General features: G+C 48.7%; 1 protein-coding gene across 24 annotated transcripts in view; it reads left to right on the top strand.

The window, feature by feature from the left end:
• SLC2A9 (solute carrier family 2 member 9) overlaps positions 1 to 13,356 on the top strand; it is a 255,791-nt gene that overhangs the window by 66,816 nt on the left and 175,619 nt on the right. For all 24 annotated transcript variants that reach the window (XR_007187921.2, XR_007187922.2, XR_007187923.2 and 21 more), the window contains one exon: positions 978 to 1,138. Coding sequence is in view for 21 of the 24 variants with exons in the window: in XM_048212108.2 (XP_048068065.1) it covers positions 978 to 1,138 (161 nt within the window). In the remaining 3 variants the exon portion in view is untranslated. The remainder of the gene's footprint in view (positions 1 to 977; positions 1,139 to 13,356) is intronic.

The following is a 13,356-nucleotide window of genomic DNA, read 5'->3' as shown; positions in this document are numbered from 1 at the left end:
AAAGTCCAGCTAGTTTAAATCGTTAGCAAATTGTTGTTGCGCTGGGATTCACACTCAGGTCTGTGCGTCCGGAACCTAGGCTTGTTCTTCAGTGTCATATGCTGGCTCTGGAAAGGTTTGTGGGCACATGTCTGGTATCAGTGGATAATTATGAGTATCTTGGGGATGGAACTCCCTTGAGGAGCTTAGTCCCATGACTAGTCACCCAGTCACCATCCCAAACCCACCAAATCAGAATCGAGAACAATGGGGATCTAGACGATGCAAAGTGGTATCTTGTTATGGTTTTAATTTGCATTTGCCTGTTGTCTAATGACATTGAGCATCATGTCATTAACTTGTCATTTGCATTTTCTTTGGAGTCTGTCCAAGTCCTTTGCTCATTTAATTGGGTTGTTTGTCTTATTGATTTCTTAGAGGTCTTTATATATTGTGGGTATTAAGTCCTGTATAGTATGTGTGTTCAAATGTGTTATCTCAGACTGTGGCTTGTCTTTTCATTTTTTCAAGGTGTCTTTTGAAAAATAGAACATTTTAATGTTGATGAAACCCAAATGAGCATTTGGTTTTGCTTTATGGTGTATCTTTGCCTACGTCAAGGTGGGAAAGGCTCTCTGTTACATTGGGAGTGTGCATTTGTAACACATTTCCCAGTTGGTTCTGCTGTGCGCTAGAGTGGAGAGGCCGGGGTATAAATGGTTACCCAGGTTTGGGGTCAGATCTGAGTTGGACTTCCAGGTTTGCCAAAGTGAGCAAGTCACTTTGTCTTTCTGAGCTTCAGTTTCCCTATCTGCAAAATGAGGCAAAAATAGGGCCCGTCCGCGAAATTTGTTAGAAGCATTCAATGAAATAAAGCTCAAACAGAACTTAGCAAAAGGCCTAGTGTGCAGAAAATGCTCTAGAAAAGCTGTTTTTGTTTACCTACTGACTGGTTTCAAACAGCAGGATGGAATAACATGATTTGTTGTTTGTTTCAGTACATCAAGTCCTTCTACAATGAATCATGGGAAAGAAGGTATGGGCATCCAGTAGACCCAGATACTCTGACTCTGCTCTGGTCTGTGACGGTGTCCATATTCGCCATCGGTGGACTCGTGGGGACTTTAATGGTGAAGCTGATCGGAAAAGTTCTTGGGAGGTTAGTGGGGGCTGTCTCTGCCTGGGGATTCCCTCTGTAATGTTCACAATATGTCTGTATCATAGTCAAGATCCCAGAAGGCAACAGAATTCCATTTAGACATCTCAGGTGGAGATGTTTTAGTACCAGAAGAGCAAGGGGGGGAGATAGGGCAGCCGAGGTCAAGGAGGAGTGAAGACCATGGACAGTGGGCTGACAAGCAGGAGCTGAGGTTGTGAAGGGCTGTGTGGACTGGGCTATGTCAGCCCCTGTTGTCCAAACAGGGAGGGAGTAGGGGAGAAATAGCCTGGCTTCTCTCTCCTCCCACCATCCAACCTGCTGCCAGTGCCACTCACTGGTCAAACCCAAGGAGAAACCAGAAGCACAAGGAGCCGTGCTGGCACAGTCCAGGAGGACCTGCTCCCAGCGCTCAGAGCAGGACAGGGAGGGAGGAGATGGATCTGGCTGCAGGAGCAAATGGAGAAGAGTCAGCACAGTGTCTTAGCGACTGTTCTAGATAAGGCCATAGAGGACAACGTTTTGTTATATGACTGTATGATAACTTATCAGATCAGTCTCCCATGGATAGATATTGAGGTTGTTTCAGATCTGTTGTATTACAAATACAGCTGCAGTGAGTGTCAAACACTTCATGTTGAAATTTCCCACCCAGGTCCTCTCCAGTCAGACCCACTTTACCGCCTGAGCTTTGTTTCTCACTGATTTCTGTCCTGAAGACTTCTCCGAGATCAGATTGATTATCAGTACATTTCCCCAGACATTTTCTCTGTATCTTCACTTGTAACATCCTGGGGGGATACTGAGGTGTTAGGGGAAAAGCAGAGTCTCTGCAGCATTCATGTCTGAACTTGACTCATGAGTCTTCGACTCTCCAGTCGTGTGCCTTTGGCCAAGTCCTTTAATGTATTTGAAGCTCAATTTCCCCCTCTGTAAAGTGGCCTGTAGGAAATGCTACAGGGACCAGAGACAATGAGTGGAGGGAGAAGAGCCTGTTAACAGGAACTCACTCTTATATCTTACTCCGTCCTGACACCCAAACATAGCAAGTGCTCACCAGCTCTCCATATTGCTTTGACCTGAACTGGAAAGGAGATTCAACAGACCCCAGAAAATCTTACCTCTTCTCTGGGCTCCAGAAGCACTATTTTAAAAAGTGCCACCCCTTCCTTTACCATCAGCCTCACATCCCCAGCAAGGAGCAAGTTAGAACTGATGGTGTTTCAGAGCAGGCTTTCACAAGGCTGGGGCAGGGAGCCGTCCTGAAAACAGGCGTGTCATGCTCATGTGGTACCCCAGTGAGGCAGGGGAGGTGCTGACATCTTCCTTGACCCTAAGGTCACTTCCAGGTGGTAACTCATGGGAACTTCACCCTCCAGAGAAGTACAGCTATTGCATAGTGGAGTGAGGGCTGCCATTTCCTGAGGTCCTCCAATATTCCAGGCGCACGCGCGCGCGCGCGCACACACACACACACACACACACACACACACACACTGTCTTCTTTCATTTTCTCCACTCCCTGGGGTCTTGGGTGGGGGGATGGAGTTGAGAGCTTACATGGTGCCTGAGTTCAGGTTGTAACCAACTCTGCAGCATGGCGCCCCTTCCACGATGCCAAGCAGATTGTGAGTAGGGGTCTGCTGGCAACGGTACTATAAAATCCGTGACTGTTTGACCACAGGGAAGTGACTACTTGGCCCCCAGATTGGCCTCACTGACCAGGGTCTGTAAAGCACTGTTGCTAAGCCCCTGGCCCAGGCCAGTTCCTGACCCCAGTCCTCTGGTCTCATCTAGATAGATAGAGTCACCCCTGGCCCCTGGATTTATGGCCTGTCACATACACCTGCCTTGTATCTGGCCATGACACTTATACCCCCGGGCTGCCCCATAAGGAGGCTCCAAAGTGGATGGTACTGGGACAGCCACACTATAGTTGGGGTCAGGATGCTGTGGCCCAGCAGGTCCTGGCGCCCCAGCTTGCCAGGTGTGTGATGTGGGACTTTGCCCCCTCACCTCTCATCCAACACTTTCCCCACATGTAAAGTGAAGGCAACGAAAGTGGCTTTGCAACTCCCAACAGCATGCTGCAAAAAAAACCCGGAAGGAATGGAAAAGAGACAGTAGGTTTCAAAGAAAGTGATTTTCTAAGTGAAGGAGGCGTTCTAGGCTGGAGAAAGATTCTATCAAAAGGTGTTGGTCCTTATGCCTCGGCCAGCTGCCAGTTCCTTTTTTCATCATTATGGGAATCACAGTTGAACTGAGATGAAGTCTCAGCTTGAATAGTAACTCTGTTGGGAGGAAAAGGAGCAAAACCCAGAGAAGTCTGCTACCATTTATCTAGCCCCCCACTACATAGCCGTGCTTGTCATTCATGCCTCTTTTACTTCTGCAACTCTGTATGTTGTCACCATTCTACAGGCGATGAATCTGAGGCCCCAGGAGGCCTAGCAACGTGCCCAAGGTGACAAAGAATGAGGTTGACCCGAGATTCAGGTCTGGTCTGTTTGACCGGATCACATGGTGTCTATTGAAACTGCTTCTTGATGCCTCATTATTTGTGTCCCAGGGGGGCTGTTGGGGAAAAATGAGAGTCTGGGCTTAATGTGCAAGATTGGGATGGGGTCTGATGGAAGGGACTCAAACATGTGACTGGTGGGGGGAAATTTGGGTGGAGTTGGGGGTCCTCGGAGTCAGGTGGGCCTGGTCACCAGCATGTTGAACTCGTCTGTGATTTGGGCGAAGAGTGAGGATGGGCGAACACGAGGAGCCAGGGTGCAAATTCCTTGTTTCCCGGAGTCTCTGGCTTGGGGAATTCTGGTTGAATCCCTCCCCTCTTTTGGGGTCAACTGTCCCCAGCTTACATGGCTCTCATGACGGAGCCCTCCTTCCCCCATGAGACAGGATGGCAACCATGTTGGTGCATGGATGTTGGGTAGAGGATCCTTGATGCTCACAGCACGTGGGCCATGTATGAGTTACTCAAGTTCCCCAGCATGGCTCGTTAGTGGCAAAATGAAGATAGAGCAGTGGCCCGTCAGAGGGTTGTCATGAAGGTGAAATGAGACAGGGGCTGTAAAGTGCTCATCTCAGCGGTTGACATGGAGTCAGTGCCCACCTTGCGTTGGCTAGTGGATTGTCATCCTTGTCCCCATCCTCATGAGCTCTTTCCAAGGTGTATTAGCTCATCACTCGACAGAGCTGGTTGTGAATATGTTCCTCCGGTCGCACTGAAGTCGGCCTCCTTACACGTGTCATTGGATCTAGTTTTTCCCCATAGAGCAGAGCAGAGCAAATACGCAAAAAACCAGAGGGAAACTCACTCGGGCTTTGAAATCGGATGCTCAGGCATATTCTTGAGCAAGCCACATAACCACATTCGTCCACGCGACAAATATTTTTGAACACCGACGGGGAGCCCGGCACCGTGACTGGCACTTGGGCCTCAGTGACAAACGGCAGGGCCTGAGCCTGCCGCTTGGCCATGAGCAGTTCGCTCTGCACGTCATCACGGTGACTGGAAGCGCTACAGGTGGGGGGATGGGGAGCAGAGATACAAGAAGAGGCAGATTTAAATCTGTAAAGCTTGGGTAAACAAGCCCACCTAAGAGTGGCAGAAGCTACTATTTACTAAATGTGTCATGTCACTCAAGCCTGTGACAGCAACCCAAACCAAACTGGCTCCGGCCCAGACGGAACTAACTGGCTTGCGTAGCTGGAATGTAACTCAGCTGAATGCACCTGTCTGCTTTCTCTGTCTCTCAGCTCTGCCTTGCTCCGTGTTGGCTTCAGGCTCTCTCTCCCCAGTGGGGGCGGGATGGCCCCAGCAGCTCAGGGCGACCCTGTTCCTGCTCGGCATCCCCAGCACAGACTTCTCCGTCCAGTAGTTCTAGCAAAGTCCCAGGCCCGAATCTCATTTACTTGTGTGAGGTTGCGTGCCCCTGGAGCTTCTCAACCAGGGGCAGTTTTGCCCTAGCGGGGGACATCTGACGATATCTGGAGGCATTTCTGGTTGTCACAGCGAGGGGGTGCTACCAGCATCTATCAGAGGCCAAGGAGGCCGCTAAGCCTCCTGCAGTGCACCGGACAGCCCCCACCACAAAGAATTTTCTGGCCCCAAATGTTAGTAGTTCCCAGGTTGAGAAATCTTGGCGAATAACATTCTCAATTTAATTTAAGATTCCTGTATCATGTGCCCATTCCTGGAGCCACAGTGGGGTGGGGATGTGACCGCACAGAGTGAGGGCAGGAATGTTTCTTGGAGGAAATCCAGGGGACTCCCACCAGAAGAAGGATGATGGGTATTGAACAAGCAGTAATAACCAGCCTCTGATACATCACGCCAGGCAAATAGCAGGTTCTCAAAAGTGTTATTTTTCTTCTCTTTTTCTTTTTTTTTTTTTTAAGATTTTATTTATTTATTTGACAGAGATAGAGACAGCCAGCGAGAGAGGGAACACAAGCAGGGGGAGTGGGAGAGGAAGAAGCAGGCTCATAGCGGAGGAGCCTGATGTGGGGCTCAATCCCAGAACGCCGGGATCACGCCCTGAGCCGAAGGCAGACGCTCAACCACTGTGCCACCCAGGCGCCCCTCTTCTCTTTTTCTACTTCAATATTTTTAAATGTGTCCTTACTTTATAGAAGTGGGGAAGAACATTAGCTCTCTCGGGCCCACTGGAGGAGCCTGTGTATACATGGCAAGCATGACAGAAGTGTCTTCTCTCACAGTTGGGGAGTCTGCAGGTCCAAGATCAAAATGGCAATGGGGTCGGGTGCTCCTGAGGCCATTCTCTTTGGCTTGCAGGCGGCTCTCTTCTCACTGTGTCCTCACATGGTCTTTTTCCCTATGTGAGAACACACCTGGTGTCTGTTCTTATAAGGACCCAAGTCCCATCGGATTAGGGCCCCACCCTTAGGACCTCATTTAACCGTAATTACTTCCTTGAACGCCCAATCTTCAAATACAGTCATGTTGGGGGTTAGGGCTTCAACAGAGGAGTTGGCACACAATTCAATCCATTACAGAACACATACACTGGCTGCTGACCGTCTCCTCTTTCAGGCTGGAATTGTCTTAGGAAAGCAAGTTCCCCAGAAGCAGAGCCTGCAAGGGGGCTTGGGATGCATGTGTTTTGTTGAGGGCTTTTCAGGAGTTCCCTTGAAGGTGATGGAAGCAGAAGAGAGAAAAGGGGAAGAGAGCCCAGCCAGGCTGTCCTCGCAGATCAGGTCTGGCCTTGGCTGGCCTGCAGGGGTCTAGGTGAATCATACCCAGGAGCTTAAGAGAGAAGAAGAACTCGAGACAATGAGCGTAGATGAGTGTAGTTTCCTTCTAAGATGAGAGCTACAGCAGCGCGTTAATGAGATGTTCCAGCAGAGGGGGAAGAATTGATAGTCAGGAGCAAGAGAGAAACTTGCTGAAGCAATTCTTGTGCAGGTGAGAGGGGGTGGGGAACTGGTCGGTAACTGGACAGGTCGGCCACAGATGGGAGCGGGGACAGTATGTCCATAGGAACATGAGGGAAGACGATGTGTGCACAGAAGCAGGGAGGTCGATACATGTGGAGGGAACACGTGACATCCTCTCTGGATTGCATCTGCTTTCTCAGTGGAGTCGAAAGCAAGGTCATCAGCTGAGAAGGAGGATAAGGGGATTTGGAGAGAGAGAAGATGAGCAAGTAGTCCTGTAGGAGAGCAGGAAACTGAACAAACCAGGGAACCACAAAATGGCTGCTAGGGTCCTGAAAGCCCCCTTGAGATTGGTGCTCATGAATTTCAAGTGACACCAGTCAACATAGTTGTGGGTTTTTCTCCAGCCAAGCTGAGCTCTGTGGTGCATGGGTGAGGTAGGTCAAAATCTAACCAGGGTTGGGGTTTGCCAGGCACGTACAATGAAGGCAAGTGTGTCAGTGAGTCAAGGAATTGAGGGTGTATGGCTGTTTAAAATGATGGATCATGGAAGTCAGGCTGGGTAAGCGATAAAAGACGGACGTGAGGAGGATGAGGATTGGTGCAAACAAGGTATGATCTTGGTTTATAGGCTGAGGTAGGCTAAAAAATTGTTGGAAGGGTGGGTGGTGGCAGCCATTATCTCCAGAGGTTCCCCATTCCACTAGGACTTTACAAAAGTCCTTTCTAAATCCAAACTGAAATATTGCCTGTGTCTTCCACCACTTGGTCCTGTGCGTTGAGCTAAAGCATGGCATAGTGGAAGCTTTCTCATTTTCCCCAAGCCTTCTCTTGTCCAGGCTCAGTGTGCTGAGTCCCTTTGGCCATTTCTCAGGTGACCTACTCTCCGCTCTCCTCATCACCTTATCACTCTTGCTTGTATTTGGCCCCTTCTGCTGGGAGCTGATGATCTTCTGGGCTGCACAGGAAGATTCTGTACTACGGGAAAGCTCAGGACAATGAATCAGGTGTCCCAGGTGGGTCCTCAGGGGTCGCTGGAGTTCTGTCCTCAGAAATGGCATGGCCCTGGTCTCCCTTGTTTCTGTTGCCATGTTCATCCCCCGGGAAAAATGGGAAAAAAAATCATTAAGATCCCCATGTCTGAACCCCAGTGAGTCAGCTTTGCGAATTAGTTTGCAAGTAAGGTTTCCCTCCTTGGGCTGGGACACTGTCAGGCTGGGGGTTATTTGGGGAAGGAATATATTAATATGATGAACTTGCTTAGAGGGTGTGCAGCCCTGTTTGCAAATGTTTCAAGTCTGGATCTGGATGTGATTTTAACATTCTCTGCATAGCACAAAATACACCATCGCGTCCAGTGCAGGAGCTCAGGCCAAAGCACTTGGTGGCATGCTTGTCTCCTCTTTCTCTCCACCTCCATCCAGTCTGTCTGTAAATCCCATCGACTGTCTTCAAAACAAACCAGGGTTTGACCCCGTCTCATTACCTCCTCTGTTGCCATCCTGGTCCTAATCACCATCAGTCCTGGCATGACCCATCGCCAGATCTCCCCAGCTGGTCTCCCTATTCCCACTCTTCCTTCTACAGCCCATGGTCAACATAGAAGATTGCATGATCTTGTTAATGTACGATGTCGTCAGAGCCATGCCATCTCTCCTTAGAATCTTCCAGTGGCTGCCCCTCTCTTTCCGGGTGAGAACCCAGGTTGTCATGGTGGCTCATACAAGACCCTCTTGAGCTCCCCTGCCAGTCTCTCTACCTCCATCCCAGTACTTGGTCTCCTGCCCTCCTCTGCCTCCAGCCCCGCCGGCCTCACTGGCATACCTGAAAATAGCCCACGTCTGACTCTTCATTCCTCCCTGCAAAGCTTGTGGCTCCCTGATACCCACATGGCTTATCTGCATTCCTTCTGCAAGTCTACGCTTAATGTCACCTTCCAGATGTCTCCCTGTGTAAACTTCCTCCCCTTCCCTGCATTAGTTTTCTCTACAGCCCTTGTCGCCATCTGACATGCTACATATGTTTTATTTTTACTTGTTTATCGAAAAGAACATAAGAGCAGGGACTTGGGCGTGTTCCCAGCTATATGCCAGACCCTAGAATGGTGTTCAGCACTCAGTCCACACTCAGATGTGTGTTGAGTGAAAGAATGTCAGTTGAATGAACGAGTGATTGCTAGAAGAATAAATGGCTGTGAGGATATATGGCAGCCACCATTGTGGATAGCTTAGTGTCAGGGTGATCGGATGGTAAATCTCTCATTTAATAGTATGTGAACTTGACCAAGTATTCAAGCTGTAGATCTGTTTCCTTCACGTGGCAAATGGGGTGGCAAGGTTACCTATCTCATAGGGTGTCCAGTGAGTATAAAGCACTTAAAATAGTGCCTGGCACATAGCGAGTACCCAGTGAGTGTTACCTATCACCGTGGATTTTCTTTTATTTCTTTTTTAGTTTATTGAGGTGTCAAATGAGTTCTAGGGGCCATCCTCAGCACTTTCCATAAATCATCTGATTCTTACAGGAGCCTTACAAGATAGACATTGTTATGTCCATTTTACAGGTGTGGAAACCAAGGCTCAGAAGGTGTAGGAAATGTGCCCAGAGTTGTTCAATTGGCATGTGGCTGGGCTGTCCAAGCAGGAACATTACTGGAGATGATTCAGGAGAATAGCATTTGTCCTGCCCACAGACTTGGAAGCTAAAGGAAGACTCAGAACAGGCCAGAGCTGGGCAACGAGGAGGAAGCTTGGCTCAAGATGACTTGCTTCCTAGAATTTAATCCTGCATGTATGTGACAGAGAGGTATGGGCACCTGTGTGCCCTGGGAACGGGTTTAGTGGCTGGGGTGACAGGACAAAGTCTCTGCACACAGGGAGCTGATACTCTAGTAGGGCACACGCCAACATAAACACAAATAAACGTGGGCTAATATCCTGTGTTGTCGGGGCGGCGAAGAAAGGGTGATAGGGTTGTGGCGGATGCGCCCTGCGGCTGGGGGGAGTGGCCGCTTCAGATAGGGTCAGAGGTGGCATTTGAATCACTTGAGGGAGATAAGACTTGTACAATGAACAGAGGGGCACCCAGGACAAGGGTCGTGAGTCAGGAAGCAGCTTGGCACTCCCAAGAGATGGCGGGAAGGCTCGTGAGCATAAAGATATGTGTATCAGATGGTGCGGCAAAGGCCACCTCATGCAAGGCTCAGTCTAGTGGAAGCCACTAGAAGGTTTTAAGTAAGGGGAAGTATGTCAGTGTTTGCTTGGAAAGGATCACTCTGGCTGTGTGGTGTGGACCACGAATGGTACAGCAGGGCAGGAGGGAACGCAGGAGCTGGTGGTCTGCAGCACTGCGGCACTGCGAACTGGAAATGGGAGAAGTGCTTCGCCCTGGGATATATTTTGGAAGCAGTGTCGGTAAGACTCGGTGATGAATTGCATGTAGGTCAGAAGGAAAATAAGAGGGGTAAGTATTAATCGCAGATTTTTGGTCTAAGCCACTAGGAAGGTGGAGGCTTTATTTACTCAGATGGAGAAAACTGAGGAAGGGGGGTTTGGATGTATTTGTTGGGGGGTTAGCCGTGGAAACTCAAGAGTTCCATTTTAAATAGTATGGCTTGAGATGTCTGCTGGGCATGCAAGCGGAAATGCCCAGGAGGCAGCTGGAGTAAGTCAGGGTTGAGATGAGTCCAGGCCAGAGATAGAGTTGGGAATTGTCATCAATTAAGGTAACAGGACTGGGTGAATTCACCCAGGGAGGGAGTGTACAGAGAGAGGACAGACCAGCCTTGAGACTGAGAAGGGGAGGCTGGTGGGGAGAAAACGGGAGAGGGTGGGATCCCAGATGTCCCGAGAAGATTGTGTTGCCAGAAAGAGTGCGCAGTGAACTGTATCAGACGCTGCTGAGAGGCTGTCCCTGGGGAAACAGCATTGTCAGCTGTGCTTGTCAGGGTGTGTGTTCCTGGTGACCTTTGCAAGTGGTAGCAAGGATCCAGTCAGAGTGGGGCAAGGAAGAAGGGGAGGTGAGCAGACAATATTCTTTAAGGGGTTTCACTCTAAAAGGAAGCTGAGACAAGGGGCATGGCTGCAGAGGGATGGGGGCCAAGACACAGTAGCTGTGTTCGTATAGGTGTGATGGGGTGGAAGAGTGGATTCTCTCTGGTAGCAGACAGCCCGTGCGCAGGACACTGCTGTGTCCTACCCTTCTAGGGTAGTTTTAGCCACATGCGAATGGCCCCCATCTTGTAACACCTCAGCCTCCCCCTTCTGTGCACTGTCCAGTTCACGGACGCTGCCTCCCCCCTGTGCACTGTCCAGTTCACGGATGCTGCCGGCTACAGGTGTGAAAGATGAAACGAATGAAATGAGATAATTTATGTAACAGCCATGCTCTTTCTAGACTCTTCTAAAGGTCTCTCGTTGAGTCTGCATCAAGGATTGGGATTCTCTAGGGATGGACCCGGGAGTCTCTCTTCTTATGCGCTGTTGGTGGATCTGACGAGCGGCCAGCCTTGAGAACCGCCAACTAATGCCAGCATCATTGCCACGAATGTCACGACTATCACGACTATCATCCTAGCCTCTCCTTTTCCCCAGGGGAGACTAACATCAGGCCTCTCACTGGCCAATCCTGTCAGGGAGCTGGGAAGCAAGGGAGCCTGGGAAATGTAGTTCCCTTTGAACCGGCAGAAGAGAGAAAGGATTCCCTGGATAGACAGGCAGATGACAGGCACAGGTCACACTTAGACACTCCCAGCCTCCGTATCTTTACTTCTAATTGACTTCTGTGTGACAGTGTATTTCTCTGTGTCCCTAACTAGATTTAAAACCCCGTGAGGGTGAGGACAGGGATGACTTACTCCTGATGGTAAACCCAGTGTCTAGAACTCACTAAATACTTGCCAAGTGGATACGCTCGTGAAAGCCATCGCTTCCGTGAGGGTGCAGGTCTGCCCATCAGCACCCGGCTCTCCTCTTAAGGCTGACATGTCAGTTCCCCAGAAGACAGAAGGGAAAGGCCATGAGCACTGCACAGACATGGCACCAGCGTGTTCTCATTGTGCTTTGAGGTCTCCCTAATAACAGGAATTAGTGCCTTTGGGTTCATCATATTGAAGCCTGAGTCTGTGACCTTCTGCATCAGAATAAGGGAGGTCAGCCTAGATTGGAATTTCTATTTTAAGTCTTGGCCAAATCATAATTTCCCCTCATTATGAAATCCATTTAAATTAATTTTTTGACAGGGAGATTATATTTATATTTTGAGTAATTAATACATTCATATGGTATAACTTTCAGAAGGACCAAATGAATGTCAAGTAGAAAGTTTCCATTGCATTTCTCTCCAATCAGATCCCCTTCCTGGAGGCAACCTGTGATGCCACATTTTTATGGCTCTTCCAAGGTTTGTGTCTGTCTTTTCATGGACATACACATGCACACCCACACCCACACCCACACCCAGACCCACTTCTTTATCATACAAATTGTTGCATATTCCACACAAAGTTCTGTCCCTTGCTCTTTGCATTTAACAATGCATCTCGATCTTCCCATATCAGAATATACAAAGCCGCTTGGGCTTTAACGTGTGCAATAATGTGCCGTTATGTAGATGTATCATAACGTATTTAAGTAGTCCGTTGCTAAAGGACACTGGGTTGTTTCAGTTGTTTGCTGTTAGAAATTGTTCACCAACATGGAAGATGTCGCCCTGAGCAGTCTCTGTACCATCATCACTGAGCTGCAAAAGTCATTAGCTTTGGGATTCTCCAAAAAGATGTAGGAAGGGGAAAAAGTTTAATGGAAAGTTTGAGACAAGTAAAAGCCAGTGTAAAGAGCCCTGGCCTGGAATTTAAGGGATCTAACTCCCAAAAATAATAACAAAGTCCCCTCTGAAGCCCCTAGCTTCTTGCAATTTACAAAATAATTAAATATTTGTTAATTCTTTGATCCATTAGGGAAAAAATACCTGTGAGAAGCTATGATGTTTTTCTCCAGCTTCTTGACTCACTAGTTGTATGACCTAAAATAAATTTCTGATTTGTCTATATCCTGGTTAACTTACCTATAAAATAGGGACGATAAATTACCTACGTCATAGGATTATTTTGAGCAGCAAATGAGCTATTCGTGTAAGTGCTTACAACAGGCTTTATCATATAGCAGGAGTTCAGTAAGTGTGAGCTGTTATGATCGTTCATAAGTGAGGAAAGGAAAACACAGAGCAATCAAGCACAAAGTCACCTAGCTCATAAAAGCTACAAATGGTGCAGGGACCCAGGTCTCCAGGCCCCCAAACAAGTCACACTTCTCAACCCTGAGGTCTTAGGGATACGTTCACAGACTAGTGAGAGTAGTCCTGGCACAGAGCAGCTAACAGTGATATTGCCATAGGAGTTTGGCTGACCGTGTTCAAGGGGATTAGTTCAACGTCACAGTTAGTGCTGTAGTTCATCGAATTGGAGATGTCATCACATACAAGAAGCATTGTTATGTGAACTGTAGAGAAGGAAGGAAGGAAGGGAGAGAGGGAGGGGAAAAGGAAGGAAGGGAGGGAGAGAGGAAGGGAGGGAGGGAGGAAGGAAGGAAAAGGAAGAAGGGAGAAAAGGAGGGAAGGGACGGGCAGGGAAGGGAAGAAGGAAGGAAAGGAGAGAGGGAGAAGAGAAAACCTGCCAATCAAAGCTGTAGGATACTGTGCTGATTATTGAGGTATTGTCTCTCATCCAAACTTACCCTCAGTGCTCTGCTCTGTGATGCACAGACTGGGACCTGCATGCCTCCCCTGCCCTTTGACAAGCGGGACACTACAGGAGGATG

Source organism: Ursus arctos, unplaced genomic scaffold, assembly GCF_023065955.2.
Source record: "Ursus arctos isolate Adak ecotype North America unplaced genomic scaffold, UrsArc2.0 scaffold_9, whole genome shotgun sequence".
Taxonomy (NCBI): Eukaryota; Metazoa; Chordata; class Mammalia; order Carnivora; family Ursidae; genus Ursus; species Ursus arctos.
This window is presented reverse-complemented; position numbering and strand designations above follow the sequence as displayed.